The sequence below is a fragment of the Oncorhynchus nerka genome, linkage group LG9b (assembly GCF_034236695.1).
Source record: "Oncorhynchus nerka isolate Pitt River linkage group LG9b, Oner_Uvic_2.0, whole genome shotgun sequence".
NCBI lineage: Eukaryota > Metazoa > Chordata > Actinopteri > Salmoniformes > Salmonidae > Oncorhynchus > Oncorhynchus nerka.
The window spans coordinates 2,360,143-2,376,800 of record NC_088424.1 but is presented as its reverse complement, the minus strand read 5'-3'; the positions used below and the strand labels follow the sequence as shown (position 1 = coordinate 2,376,800).

At 40.4% G+C, this 16,658-nt stretch overlaps 1 protein-coding gene across 8 annotated transcripts in view; it reads left to right on the top strand.

Moving 5' to 3' along the window:
- Nucleotides 1–5,039: 5,039 nt before the first annotated feature.
- Nucleotides 5,040–16,658, top strand: part of LOC115114099 (abl interactor 1-like) — a 42,741-nt gene continuing 31,122 nt past the window's right edge. For 3 of the 8 annotated variants that reach the window (XM_065013266.1, XM_029642078.2, XM_029642076.2), the window contains exon 1: nucleotides 5,040–5,660. In XM_065013266.1, the coding sequence (XP_064869338.1) occupies nucleotides 5,544–5,660 (117 nt within the window). In that variant the 5' untranslated portion in view covers nucleotides 5,040–5,543. The other 5 variants (XM_065013268.1, XM_065013270.1, XM_065013267.1 and 2 more) reach the window with 5 other exon arrangements.

Here is a 16,658-nt window from a genome sequence, read left to right as displayed (position 1 = left end):
CGTAAGCATTCATTCAAACAGCACTTTCCTGTGTTTGCCAGCAGCTCTTCGCAATGCTTGAAACACAGCACTGTTTATGACTTCAAGCCTATCAACTCCCGAGATTAGGCTGGCAATACTATAGTGTCTATAAGAATATCCAATAGTCAAAGGTATATGAAATACAAATGGTATGGAGAGAAATAGTCCTATAATAACTACAACCTAAAACTTTTTAACTGATAATATTGAAGACTCATGTTAAAAGGAACCACCAGCTTTCATATGTTCTCATGTTCTGAGCAAGGAACTTAAACATGAGCTTTTTTACATGGCACATATTGCACTTTTACTTTCTTCTCCAACACCTTGTTTTTGCATTATTTAAACCAAATTGAGCATGTTTCATTATTTATTTGAGACTAAATTGATTTTTATTTACGTATTATATTAAGTTCAAGTATTGTTGTAATTGTCATTATTACAAATAAATATTTAAAAATCAGCCAATTAATCGGAATCGGCTTTTTTTGGTCCTCCAATAATTGGTATCGAGACCTACTCACTGCCACAGTCATACTCTGGACCTAGTTTTGTCCCGAGGAATAAATATTGTGGATCATAATGTTTTTCTTCATAATCCTGGACTTTCGTCCAGGACCACCATTTTATTATGTTTGCATTCGTAACAAATAATCTGCTCAGACCCCAACCAAGGATCATCAAAAGCCATGCTATAAATTCTCGGACAACCCAAAGATTCCTAGATGCCCTTTCAGACTCACTCCACCAACCCAAGGAAGTCAGAGTACAAAAATCGGTTAACCACCTAACTGAGGAACTAAATTTAACATTGCGTAATACCCTAGATGCAGTCACACCCCTAAAAACAAAAAACAGAAGAAACTAGCTCCCTGGTATACAGAAAATACCCGAACCCTGAAGCAAGCTTCCAGAAAATTGGAACAGAAAGGCAACAAACAATGTATACGAAACACTTCAGTCTGGTTTTACACCCCACCATAGCACTGAGACTGCACTCGTGAAGGTGGAAAATGACCTTTTAATGGCGTCAGACCAAGGCTCTGCATCTGTCCTCATGCTCCTAGACCTTAGTGCTGCTTTTGATACCATCGATCACCACATTCTTTTGGAGTGAGTGGAAACCCAAATTGGTCTACACGGACAAGTTCTGGTCTGGTTTAGATCTTATCTGTTTTGGCTAGAACCAAAGAATTTGATCATATTACTCCAGTGCTAGCCTCTCTAGACTGGCGTCCTGTTAAGGCTAGGGCTGATTTCAAGGTTTTATTGCTAACATTCAAAGCATTACATGGGCTTGCTCCTACCCATCTTTCTCATTTGGTCCTGCCGTACATACCTACACGTACTCTACGGTCACAAGACGCAGACCTCTTTACTGTCCCTAGAATTTCTAAACAAACAGCTGGAGGCAGGGCTTTCTCCTACAGAGCTCAGTTTTATGGAATGGTCTGCCTATCCATATGTGAGACGCAGACTTAGTTTCGACCTTTAAGTCTATATTGAAGACCCGTCTCTTCAGTAGGTCCTATGATTGAGTGTAGTCTGACCCAGTGGTGTGAAGGTGAACGGAAAGGCACTGGAGCGACGAACCGCTGTTGCTGTTTCTGCCTGTCTGGTTCCCCACTCTCCACTGGGATTCTCTGCCTCAAACCCTATTACGGGGGCTGAGTCATTGGCTTACTGGTGCTCTTCCATGCCGTCCCTGGGAGGGCTGCGTCACTTGAGTGGGTTGAGTCACTGACATGATCTTCCTGTCCGGGTTGGCGCCCCCCTCGGGTTCGTGCTGTGGGGGAGATCTTCGGGGCCTTGTCTCAGGGTAGTAGGTTGGTGGTTGAAGATATCCCTCTAGTGGTGTAGCGGCTGTGCTTTGGCAAAGTGGGTGGGGTTATATCCTGCCTATTTGGCCCTGTCGTCGGGCAGGGCCATAGTGTCTCCCGACCCCTCCTGTCTCAGCCTCCAGTATTGATGCTGCAATAGTTTGTGTGTCGGGGGGCTAGGGTCAGTCTGTTATATGTGGAGTATTTCTTCTGTCTTATCTGGTGTCCTGTGTGAATTTAAGTATGCTACCTCTAATTCTCTCTCTTTATCTCTCTTTCTCCCTCTCTCTCTCTCTTCTCTGAGCCCTAGGACCATGCCTCGGGACTAGCTGGCCTGATGACTCCTTGCAATCCCCAGTCCACCTTGTCATGCTGCTGCTCCAGTTTCAACTGTTCTGCCTGTGGCTATGGAACCCTGACCTGTTCACTGGACATGCTACCTTGTCCCGGACCTGCTGTTTTGGACTCTCTCTCTAATTCTGAATGATCGGCTATGAAACGCCAACTGACATTTACTCCCGAGGTGCTGACTTGTTGCACCCTCTACAACCACTGAGATTATTATTATCTGACCCTGCTGGTCATCTATGAACGTTTGAACATCTTGGCCATGTTCTGTTATTGTCACGTTCTGACCTTTATTTCCTTTGTTTTGTCATTATTTAGTATGGTCAGGGCGTGAGTTGGGTGGGCAGTCTATGTTTGTTTTTCTATGTTTTGGGGTATTTCTATGTTTCGGCCTAGTATGGTTCTCAATCAGAGGCAGGTGTCATTAGTTGTCTCTGATTGAGAATCATACTTAGGTAGCCTGGGTTTCACTGTGTGTTTGTGGGTGATTGTTCCTGTCTCTGTGTTTTGCACCAGATAGGGCTGGTTTGGGTTTGCACGTTTCTTGTTTTTGTTAGTTTGTTCATGTGAAGTGATTTATTAAAACATGAATCTAAATAACCACGCTGCGCTTTGGTCCGCCTCTCCGTCAATGGAAGAAATCCCTTACAGTTATAATCTCCACCCGGCACAGCCAGAAGAGGACTGGCCACCCCTCAGAGCCTGGTTCCTCTTTAGGTTTCTTCCTAGGTTCCGGCCTTTCTAGGGAGTTTTTCCTAGCCACCGTGCTTCTACATCTGCATTTGCTTGCGGTTTTAGGCTGGGTTTCAGGCTGGGTTTCTGTACAACACTTTGTGACATCGGCTGATGTAAAAAGGGCTTTTAAAATCAATTTGCTTAATTGATTGATCAGGGTGACAGTCACAGTAAGCATATGCATTAAGCAACAGTACATTCATCTTCAATATTTTTTATCAAAAAAATTACAAACAATCAACAGTTTTATAACAACAACAAAAAAAACTCAGTGAAATACGACTCATCCTCTGGCTTAAAAACGGAAGTCCAAACTCTCGCAGTACGGTAGCTCAAAGTATGGTAGTTGCATGAAAGGAACAGAAAAAAAATGCAGCTCAATGTAAACAGTCTAACCTATAGCAGAGCGCTTTCGACATACTGTGTACCTACAGCTTTCCTTTCAACACACTCACTAGCCCATACTCCGGTCACCATATTGCGATGCAGCTATCCCCTTATCGTGCAATAATGCAATTCGCCCTTGCACTCCTAAACAATGCCATTTTTTGAAACTTTGAAAAAGTGTAACATCTACAAAATGCTGTCCACTCTGTTACAGATTCTAGGGTTGGAATCAGAACTGTATGGAGATCAAATGCTTCATAGATAACAAAATGTCAGTCAAAATCTCAACCCATCTTCTCCACTTCAGGCCACTGGTCTTCCTCTCATCACCATATTTGGTAGTGAGTGGAAACGCCAACCGGATGCTTCACATTTATACATCTGTTGAAATATCTGTCTCATTGTTCAATTTGTGCAGATAGCTTGGAATCTAGACCATAAGGACCACGCACGGATTGGCATTCCAAAACAATGCTACTGCCTCCTTTTGGTTTGGAGTGTTTTAACAAGGCTGAGTGGCTGACGACTTCCAAGGTCTTTGTGGTGTGAACACAAAAGAGATTGACTGGCGACACTTTTCAGAGGTGCTAAGTGCTGTCGGCAAGCAAACGTTTGACAATCTTAACGGTGTGTCTGAGCTTTAAATGACTAAAGAGTGAGCAGACATAGGCTAAACAAGCTAACGTTACTGCTAAATAGGCTACTCAGTTATAGCACATAGCCCACAATTCATTTCCTGATTTAATGTATAGTCTAGTATAGTTATTAATGGATAATTAGCCCACAATCTGCAGGTAAACTCTGAATCACTCGCACTGCGGCATCAAACCGGGTCGGAACTCGTCTTCGTTGGTGTGCTCCATGACTTTGTCCCAACCAGGAGGACATACACAGATTTAACATTCAGTCACCTCTGTGACAACAAAGTTACATGGCAGCAATAATGTCAATTTTTAAATGGTATTAAATCAACAGGCTTTCATAATGTGTCATTGAAATCAATAGGCCTATTCAATACCCTCGCACCTCGTCAAGGTATTATATGGATAGGCTTACATGCCTATATAATATGATTGTTACATATTATTTTCACTTGAGGCTATTCAGTTGTTGCAAACATTCTCAACATTAAATGTTAATATGAGTGAATGTAAAAACAGAACCAAGTCGATAGAAGGTGAATTGACCCTATGCATGTTTGGATGGATTAAGTCCTCTGCTGCCTGCATATAGCCCTATGACGACAGTTTGATACTGACCTCTCAAATTCGGTCAAACAAAACATATAATCCCCAAAACTGCTAGGGAGTTGTAGGCCTAGTGTCTTTTTTACAAGGCCCATAATGCTCTTCATGGGGGATTTCATATGTGAGATGTTGTGCTGACTCAGAAAGAGGTGAAAGGGATAACTGGGCCCAAAATCTGTATTCTCCAGCAGGTGGCTTTTTGTCGTGGTTTTTTTCGCTCACCAAGCGATGAGTTTTGTATGGAGGTCAATGAGAGAGTCTATTTGGTCAACAAAATATTTTATGTATTATTTGATCGTATAGAAGTGTCGTAATGCTTAGGTTGTTACGAATGTACTTATATAGGACACGTGACATCCCGGCAACTTTGAGAAAAAACACTTAATATCTGAGTTGGGCCTGTTGTTCACACGCGTATCTGCCCTCTCATTGGCTAGAATGGTCCCACCTGCTCTTGCCTCCTTCCGACTGCCCTCCATTTTTAAAGAAACGTATATTGTTAGAGCTGCCACTTGAGTATCTCTGTTCAATATAACGGAACATCTGTGGCTGACTGGAACAACTCAGTTTTGCTTACCTTAAAAAAAAAAGCATATATTTTTGATACACACGCACAAGGACAAAATGTTACAAAGTAGCATATAGAATGCAACAAAAGCTGGGTGCCATCGATGGAACACTGGATAGGCTACTTTGTATCACTAGACCGGATTGTACATCACCCTTCATCACTTTTGGGTTTAGGTTCACGAGCGAATATCGCACTGAAATTCAATTGGTCAACAACTAATCGATGCAGCATTTGAACCAATCACATTTAACAACGAGCCCCAGAGCGCGTATAATTTTTGGGACAGTTATAAAATCGAGGCCAGAAATCTCACAATACCAGGCGGAGAGCCCCTTTCTCTCTCACCACACGGAAAGCCACAACGCTTGGCCTCATTGAAAAGAAAGAAAGAAAGGAAATGCAGAGGGATGTAAGATGGCAGAGCTACAAATGTTGCTAGAGGAAGAAATTCCAGCCGGTAAACGAGCACTCGTGGAAAGCTACCAAAATCTGTCGAGGGTTGCAGAATACTGTGAAAACAATTATGTACAGGTAAGGATAAAATGTTGAATTATATGCGGAATTGGTCGTATAAGTAATGTTATAGAACTGTGTGAAACCGGAGACATGAAATGTGTCTCTGAGACCAATGACCGCTAACCATGGATATTTAACTCTTATTTAAACAGGCTTTGGCAATGTAAAAAAAAGAAGCCTACCTCATCATTATATGCTGACTCTATTCTCCTATAACAGCCGTGTTCGGGTGGTTGTCTACTCTTACGACCATTCTAAACCAGCTATTTGATATGCATTTACAAAGCTGCTGAAGACTATTCAGAGGGTGTGTCGTTCTCTTTGATAGGTAGACTAGAACTGTAGCCTAGGCAATGCTATTACAATTGTAGCCAGGGCTAAAAGAAAAATGTATCGCTTTCCAAACCTAGGATATCGAATAGGTCAAATGGTTTGAATCGTTTCTTCATTATAGGCTTAATGTCTATTGGCATCGTTCGTCACCGAATGGTGTTACTAGGGCAATAATGGTCGCTCTACTGCAGTTTCCACCAATGTACTATATGCCTTTGAGAGCAGCACAGTAGAGCCAGCAAAGCAGTTCCCATCATTCTGTATCATGCATGTAATAAATGCGTGACTGGTCTATGTTTTTTTTACCGACAGTGTGCCTAGCTTAACATTAGTTAGAAATTGGTAGGTATAGCAGTTTATTGCCCCTGGATAGGTTTCTGCGCCGTATGTGTGTATAAACTACCATTTATCAAATCTATTGCCCGACTTGGTTGAGGCTGCCTGAATTGTAATTACCCGAAAGAAGGGACTGCATCGTGATACCTGTCATTCCAGAGTGATGGATAAAGCGTAGACCTATGCACTTGTTTCATCCTCAGTCTTTCAGATAATTTGAATAGTTAAATTGCGCCCCAGTAGTGGTCTACTGAAACGGTGGGAGCTGTTGTCACTGTACAAATGTGATAAAAATATGAAATATTATATGTATTTCCTATTCAACAAAACTGTATGTATAAGGCATGAAATTACTTGTGTGCTTTCTAAATATAGTATAATCAAATTATAAAATGACCAACTATATGATTTAATCTTCCTTCTAACTGTAAAATACCAATTTGTATGTTTAATGTAAGAGAAAATGTGCATGTTTTCTAAAGGCCTCTATTGATCAAAATGTCTGTGGACTTGAACGTCTCACAGAGCTCTAGCTTGGCTTTCTGAATTCGTTAGGAAATCGCCTTTCATATCCTATTAATCGTGTCTGTCTAGGACACAGGAAGTGTTTTTTGTTTAAAATCTATGAATTATTTTAGATTAGTGGCTATAAATCGAACTCTGTATGGAGTACCGTGATGAAACAATGCTCTCCTGCTGCACTATGATGTAAAGATTACATGCATGTGCGATGTCAGTGGCTGGGATGTAGGGTTCAGCCAGGAGTGGATGGACAGTCGGAAGAGCAAATTAAATGTGAGAAGGGACATCCCAGCTTCAAGTGGTTTCAGATTTCACATCCTACATTACACTGGCCCAGGGCTCAGGAAATATATTGTTTCCACCTGACCTAGGGGTATAGCTCAAGGCAAGCTATTTTTAATCGACTGTGTCCACAGATCAATTTATAAGCAAAAATGTAAGTCGGAACAGGTACCAGAACCATGCAGGTCTTTACATCTAAGAGGATTTACTAATAGCCAGGCAACGGCTCCACATTTCTATCCCTCCAATCATCTCTAACTCCTCTTCCTCCATGCCTTTTGCTGCTGAGCCCTGACTCTCCACATCACTTCCATTGACTTAGATTAACAGAGGGAGAGGAGCAACAAATAGGATACAATTGTGGTCAGGAACTTAATCTTTCTCTCTCCCTTTCTCTTCCTTCCTCTCTCTTTTTCTCAACCATACACATTCACTCTTGCTAATAAAGGGTTTCCATAATAAATTGTGTGATACAGTTACACACACACACTCTCTCTCCTCCAATCAACTTTCTTGCCTGACAGACTAACTACAGAGTTAGCCAATGCTAGCTGATTAGTTACGAAGCAGGGACAGTTTTCAAATTAAATGCATCGGTAGAAACAGGACAAAACACGCAACTTGCTAGCTGGCAATGTAAACACATATCAAACTCATCATATGAGCTCCACTGCACAGGCATCTATTACCCTAACAGGACAGCTAAGCTGTCTAATAACATGAATACTAGGCAATGTACAGTGCTTTTGGAAAGTATTCAGACCCCTTGACATTTTACACATTTTGTTATGTAACAGCCTTATTCTAAAATTGATCAAATTGTTTTCCCCCCCTCATTAATCTACACACAATACCCCGTACTGACTAAGCAAAAGCAGGTTTAGACATTTTTTTCAAATGTATTAAAAATAAAAAACTGAAATACCACTTTTACATAAGTATTCAGATCCTTTACTCAGTACTTTGTTGAAGCACCTTTGGCAGCGATTACAGCCTTGGGTCTTATTGGGTATGACGCAACAAGCATGGCACACCTGTATTTAGGGAGTTTCTCCCATTCTTCTCTGCAGATTCTCTCAAGCTCTGTCAGGTTGGATGGGGAGCGTCGCTGCACAGCTATTTTCAGGTCTCTCCAGAGATGTTCGATCGGGTTCAAGTCCGGGCTCTGGCTGGGCCACTCAAGGACATTCAGAGACTTGTCCCAAAGCCACTCACCTGTTGTCTTGGCTGTGTGTTTAGGGTTGTTGTCCTGTTGGAAGGTGAAGCTTCACCCCAGTCTGAGGTCCTGAGCGCTCTGGAGCAGGTATTTTACAAGGATCTCTCTGTACTTTGCACCGTTCATCTTTCCCTCGATCTTGACTAGTCTCCCAGTCACTGCCGCTGAAAAACATTCCCACAGCATGATGCTGCCACCAACATGTTACCTCCAGGCATGACTTTTGGCATTCAGGCCGAAGAGTTGGTTTCATACTGAGGAGTGCCTTCTGTCTGGTCACTTCATCATAAAAGCCTGATTGGTGGAGTGCTGCAGAGATGGTTGTCCTTCTGGAAGGTCCTTTCATCTCCATAGAGGAACTCTGGAGCTCGGTCAGAGTGGCCATCGGGTTCTTGGTCACCTCTCTGACCAAGGCACTTCTCCCCCGATTGCTCAGTTTGGCCGGGCATGCAGCTCTAGGAAGAGTCCTGGTGATTCCAAACTTCTTCCATTTAAGAATGATGGAGGCCACTTTTTCTTGGGGACCTTCAATGCTGCAGAAATGTTTTCGTACCCTTCCCCAGATCTGTGTCTCGACACAATCCTGTCTCGGAGCTCTACGAACAATTCCTTCAACCTCATAGCTTGGTTTTTGCTCTGACATGCACTGTTAACTGTAGAATATTTTATAGAGGTGTGTGCCTTTCCAAATCATGTCCAATCAATTGAACTTAGCTGAGCTCAATTTTGAGTCTCATAGCAAAGTGTCTGAGTACTTATGTAAATAAGGTATTTCGTTTTTTTATTTTTATTTTTATAAATGTGCAAACATTTAAAAAATCATTTTCGCTTTGTTATTATGTGGTATTGATGAGATTTTTAAAAAATTATATCAATTTTAGAATAAGGCTGTAATGTAACAAAATCTGGAAAAAGTGAATACTTTCCAAATGCACTGTATATCCTAAGAATATCTGCACCTAGCAAACATAACAAACCATAACCTAAGCCCAACAGATAATCACAAATTACTCTAGCCTTAATTTTGGAGGCTATTTAACTGGTTGTCTGTATGGCTAGCTGGTGAAAGTGAGGGTTGAGGTTGGCGCTTCAGCACAGCCCAAATTTACCGCTACCCACAAGTTTTCTTGCCTGACAAGACTAACTAGTTATCTAGCTAGTTATAGCAAGCCATTTATACGTGAATTACATTGGTACAAACAAGACAAAACAACTAACTAGTTATCTGACTATATACAGCTAAACACTGCAACTATTTCCAAGAGACGGAGAGCAATTATTTGAGCTCCACCGCTGATGTGCTTGCCTGTACCAACCAAGTTATCATGACATGACAGGACTTGTTAATCTAAGAGCTATTCCCCAACTTTCACAGCATCAAACATAGACAACACCAAACATATATCTGCTGTTTACTTATTTCACTCACCTCGAGATCATTGCTTTTCAAAATGCAAAGACGTGTCCTAATCCATATCACCGACCAATATAGATACAGCCTCTTTCACAGTGAAATGTTGTGTACGCTTCGGCGGCGTCATTTTGAGTAATGAAGTAAAAAAAAACGTTGAAATGTCAAATGACAGCAGCCACACAAAAACGACAACAGGTTGTTAGCAAGTTCATTTTGCGATATTGACACAGATATTATTGTTAGAAAAATATGGCTGTTCGCGGCCGCTGTAGTAATTTAAAGAAAGTCCGTAGACAGCCGCTATGGGTCCTAAAGAGTTAAAGTATAATTTTGTTAAAAGTTCTAATGTTACTGTCCCCACCACAACAAAAAAATACTTAATGAGAAATTTGACTGCTATTCTATTTCACTATATATGTCTGTTAATATGTTATTAACATATCATATGTGTCATAAAAATGTTGAATTTCCTTACTACACGTAAATATGAGCGCACTAGTAGAAATGGGCCTGCTACATTTCTTGGTTGTAAGCAAAGCACATTATCCAGAATTCATAGCGATTTTAGGACATAGTACTGCCCGGTAGAGGTGTATCCAGTTATGGGAGAAATATAAAAGTGTTTGTAGCCAGCACATTCAGACAGAGGATTTGGAAAAGGAACTGAATTCTCAACTGATGGGGTTGCCATGTCGTCGAACATTGAAAGGTGATGCTGTTCCATCGATTTTCTCTTTCACTTCGAAGAGGAAGGCATCCGATCAGCCAACATCAGAGCAGCAGAAAAGAAGTCAAGCTGAGGTAACGTAGCTAACGTTACCTAGCTAACTAGCTAGCGAACTACATTTGTTTTCAGTGCCTTCAGAAAGTATTCACACCCCTTGGTTTTGTTGTGTTACAGCCTAAATTAGATATTTCTTTCACTGGCCTACACACAGTACTCTATAATGTCAAAGTAGATTCATGTTTTTTTCAGCATTTTTACAAAATAATAAGAAATTAAAAGCTGAAATGTCGTAAATGTCGGCTTCCCATCATTACACACACCTGTCACCATATCAGTGCAATATAGACTCACCTGGACTCCTTCACTTTGTTGATTGCCCCTTCTATATCTGTCTGTTCCTCAGTTTGTTCCCCGTGTCAGCATATTGTCGTTATGTTTCCCCTGTTCAGAAGCTGTCCTTTTTTGTTTCTTATCAGTTATTTATTAAATGTTCACTCCCTGTACTTGCTTCTCGTCTCCCAGCATCTGTCCTTACAAATGGTGAGTTTAAAATGGGTACAGCGTTTAATGGCTGTGATAGGATAACTGAGGATGGATCAACAACATTGTAGTTACTCCCCAGTACTGACCTAATTGACAGAGTTAAAAGAAGGAAGCCTGTACAGAATACAAACATTCTAAAACTTCCATCCTGTTTGCAACAAGGCACTAAAGTAATACTGCAAGAAATGTGGCAAAGCAATTCATGTTTTGTCCTGAATACAAAGTGTTATGTTTGGGGCAAATCCTATACAGCACATTACTGAGTACCACTTTTCAAGCATAGTGGTGGCTGCATCATGTTATGGGTAAAGACTAATAGACATATTTTGCACAATCCAGGTGTGGAAAACTGTTCAAGAACTTACCCAGAAAGACTCACAGCTGTAATTGCTGCCAAAGGTGATTCTAACATGTATTGACTCAGGGGGTGTGAATACTTATGTAATCAAAATATATTCGTATTTTATTTTTGATTCCATTTTTTTTACATATTAGACTTTTTCTTCCGCTTTGACATTGCAGAGTTTTGTGTAGATTGTTGACAAAAAATGACAATTAATTACACTTTGTAACACAACATTATAAGTACTTTCTGAAGGCACTGTATCTCAACCCAAATCTAGCTTTCATAATACGCTGACTAGACATTCCAAAGCATATACATTTAATTAGCCAGCTGCTATCTGGCAATGTAACTTTGCAAGCTGACATTAGCTTCATTAGGTTACGGTAACCTAACTAACTACCGCAGAGGCTAATGTGACTTTGTTCTATTTAGAGTCCGATCCCATCAACATCTGCATAGGCATCAAGCTCAGCACCAGGAAATAGTGTAAGTCACCTTGAAAAATCTTACTAAAATCTACTAAATCTTTCAATGACTCTATGCATTAGCAAATATATTGGAGCTAGGGATTAACATGGTCTGTATGTTGTTGTCATAGTTGGTGCGTTTACAAGTAGGCTACAACTTCTACTGTAGTTTTCTCTGTATTATGGAGTCTTAGTTGATTACTCATGCAAGGCTTGAAGTCTAAATTGGAGTAAATGATGCATTAGTAAGGAGGGGATGGTGTGGGTGACTGACTGGGGTGGGTATTGTATGTGAAGGTTAGTATGCATGATCTATTGGCATGGGGGGGGGGGTTGGGTGGATATAGTACCTTGTTTGAGCATGTGTTGATGGGGGAAAGTAGTAAAATGTTGGCTTATCACTCACTACTGTGTCCTACAGACTAATCCTGCTGATGATGACCTTAACACCAGCTTTAGTAGTACAGCGCCTGTAGACCCATTGGATGAAAGCTTTCAGCCTGGAATAAGCTTAATCTCAACATCATCTGACTTAGAAACAAGCCAGGACAGCCAAAGGTATTTATGAAAGTACACTACCCTCTTGAGAAAACTAAATCACCAATACAATTAACTGTCTTCAAGACGAGAGCTCCTCAAACCTTTCACACCCCTGTAGTCAATTCTTTGGCATGGGGGAGAGGGGCTGTTAGTATACTTTTCTAGCCTATTCACTCGATTGTTGGCAGTGCTTGTCTGCTTAACAGCACAACTAGAGGTTGAAGCAGTGGGTGGTGAAGAAAGTGTATGAGAGGCTTGTACACCTGGCTGTGGAGTGCAGAAAGGACCAGACAGTTGTCAACAAGGAGCCTGATTCACAGCTCCCCAAACCCAACATCCCTGCCAATATCGCCACAGCGCCAAAGCCTGCTCAACCAGCTGCCATTACCCAACACAAGAAGAGGCTCACCAGCTGAAGAACATTCTGGAACCTGCTTGGAACATTCAACCAACACAACATCCATATTCAGTTTGACTGATATAGTAGTATAATATAAAATGCCTATTATGCTCAAAACTGCAATGTGGTATAGATGTTGCTAGCTTTTGTATATATAGTGTTTTTATATATGATCTTTTTTAAATTTATTTTTTACAAGTGACTAAATGAAAGCAATAAAGTGTTGACTTCAACTTCTGGCTCAATACATTGTGATATTCGTGAAATATATTTGGATAAACTAGCTTCAGTCTTACTGCTAAAAACAAATTATGTAGGGAGTTGGTGTATCATTCAAACTGAAATTTGTTGGCAAGTGAACATGCTTCAATAGATTAGTCTGTCAAAATAGCAAATAAGTAGACATGGCTTGTATTCAAGACAAAGCTTATTTACTCTGGAGACCGAGGTGAGTTTACAAAGCAGTATGCAGGGGCAGTTATGACAATGTATGACAGTATATTTTGTATTTTACTGTACACTAACGCTTATAATAAATACTACAGTTCTACATAGGAAATACTTGCATATTGTGTGTTTGGTGGTGCAATGAGGTGTTCGAAGTCACTTTGATACAGGGGAGATTGTTGTTATGGAACCTTTCACATCTCTTGAGAGTCACAAACTTCTTTGTATCCTTTTGTCTGTGAGGGAAACACGAAAATGCTAGTACACATTCATATGGGCAATCATTGTATACGGTATGTATTCATACTGTAGCAGCATGGTGTAGAATATGAGACATCTCGTAGACACACGTTAGCTACAGCACACAGGTATAGTTACTCCAAGACTAATATGAGTCATAAAACCAAAGTCATTCCTTTACTTTACACCATCCTCAAAACATTTCTCCAGTTTCGCTCTTAATGAGACGCGCTAGGCTAGTTAGCTAGCAAGCGATAACATTAGACTACAGTACATTTTAGGTGTAGTAAATACACAGCTAGGTAGCTGAACTTGTCTAGCTTGTATTGTAGTGGTACTAGCAAGCCCTGTCATGGACGAATCAATTACACAATTGTACTGTACTGACCAACACTGCTTCGTGTAAAAAGAGAGCTTCTATTGCTAGCTAGCTACCGACAGCAAAACAACTTACGCGTTTGTCATTTGCCCTCCTGAGTCCTGGTCCAGCTGGTCTAGGCTGCCACCCCTGCTTGCTGGTCTCGCAATTATTTTTCTCGTTGTCTCAACTCCTCTCCAGTTTATTCTGGTTCAAATAAATAGGGCTGTATATAAAAGAACATGAACAAAAACAATCGTCGTCTAGCTCTTTTTGGAAAGAGGAATAATCAGAAGCAGCCATTGTAGCTAATTATTTAGCAATCCTGGATAGACGGCCCTTACGAAATAAGATTGCAGTACACAACAGTATAATTGCAGTTAGAGTGCAGTATGCTGCAAATAGTACAAAATAACACTGTTTTTTTACTTCTGTAATTTTACAGGATAACAGCAGTTAGCACATATTTAGCAGATGTTATTGCAGGTGTAGAAAAATGCTTGCGTTCCTAGCCCCAGCAGTACAGTAATATCTAAAAATTCACAACAATACACCCAGATCCAAAAGTAAAATAATTGTAAAATAATTGTATAAATATTAGGACGTATCTCAAAGAACATTTTATGCTTTTTGTTTTTGGTGGTTGCAGATGTTTTTGCCATGTCTCCGGATGCTAATTCATCAACTTCTATGAGAAATATAAGCCATTAAATAACTAAATATAAAACATCTTTCTTCATTATTTTATAATTATACTTAAAATCTTTAATCAAAAACGTTTTTTTTAATGATGATTGTATTTATTGTTATATTGTTTTTAATATTTTCTGTGTCCTTGATTTCACTTTCTACCCTGTTAGTTTGTAGTACCCCTTTTAAATACAGCCCCTTCCCACAATGACATCACATTCAGGAAGTGTCAACATTTTTTGGGTGTGAAAACAACAGCGCAAAGCTACATAAATATAAACACACAGTTTTGCCTAGATGTACCTCCCCAGAGACCACCAAAGAAAAATCCTGATTGGATCTTTTTTTCTCCTCAGTTTTCTCAGACATTGATATTTAAAAAATACAACAATTATTAGAAGGCTTTGTTGGTTCCCCACTGATATACAGTCCGGTCCAAAATGAGTGGCACCATTGACAAAGATAATTTAAAAAACTCTAGAAGGTTAATAATACAAATACAGAGCTACAGGAAACTGACAAAATAATGGAAACACCAACATAAAGTGTCTTAATAGGGTGTTGGTCCACCACTAGCCAGAACAGTGGCTGAAACTATATTGGAGGGATGCAACATCATTCTTCCACAATAAATTATATAATTTGTTGTCTGGTTGATGGTGGTGGAAAAGTCTATCATGCACCACTCCAGAATATCCCATTATTGTTCAATTGGGTTGAGACCTGGTGACTGACATGCTGACCACACACATTCATGTTATTCAATCATTGCATCCACACTGCCTGCGCACTTCAATGAAAGTAAAAATTGGTTATATTTGTGATGCTTGACACGCTGCAAGTCCTTCCTCTCCCATCTCCTCATTGGTTTTTAGGAGCATATACCCACATGGGTGATTGATTGATGAACTGAGGTTTACACTCCAGTCCAGTTGGTGGTGGTAATGCACCTTAAAGTTGGTGTCCAACTGCCATATAAAGTCCAAAGAAGAAGAAGCCTGAAGGAGGAGAGGTTACTAGAATCAAACTCTGTTTAACTTTTATCTGTATATTAATTGTCGGAGTAGAGGACCTTGTTCATTTCAGGTAAAATAACAACCCAATGTTTATATCCCAGGACAAATTAGCTAGCAACAGCATTGGTTCATTTTGTTTTGATATTTCAACCTACGTGTCTTGATCGCATCTGGTGTGGATGGACAAAATGGACACGCATGTGCACACGCCCGGTGTAGTCATCAGCATGTGAGACGGCCATGGCATATGACATCGTTTTCATGCTCATCAAACTATTCAGTGATCACTCGTACCCTGTGGGGTCATAGCCATGGTAGCCAAAATAATGGCCTGCCCAGCCAATACTTGACCTAAGCATGATGCTTTGTTAATTGCTTAATTAAGTCAGGAACCACACCTGCTGTGTGGAGCACCTGCTTTCAATATACTTTGTATCCCTAATTTACTCAAGTGTTTCCATTATATTGGCGGTTACCTGTATATTGTATGCTCAACATTTTTGGAATATAATGTTATTTTATACTAATACAATTGCTCAGAGAAAGATTCTTGTTTAACAAGAAAAAAAACCTCAAAAAGATAGGGGGCAAAATTTGTTTATCAATGGGGTTCACGTCAGAGACTGAGATGGACATTGCAAAATGTTGATTTTGTGGTCAATTAACCATTTCTTTGTGGATTTTGATGTGTGCATGGGATTATTGTTTTACTGGAAGATCCACTTGCATCCAAGTTCCAGCCTCCTGGCAGAGGCAGCCAGGTTTTGATCTAAAATGTCCTGGTACTGGGTCAAGTTCATAATGCCGTTGACCTTAACAAGAGCCCCGGGATCAGTGGAAGTGTATCATATTAATAAACAAACAAACAACAAAAAAGTGTGGGCCAGATTATGCACTCAGGAGTGCCATTTTGTTGAGGCTATGACAACGACGCTAACGGAATAGCAATTTGTAGATCTAATGGTCACCCATTGTGGGCACCAGATATGCCATATTGTAGAATCCAGATAAATCCAACTGTGCAGATGGATAGCTCGTCATCAGTGACATCATTGAGGAGCACTACAGGTCATGTTGCCTGCTATAACACCTTTATAACCATATCATAAAAGCACACAATGCCCATTGATAAATGC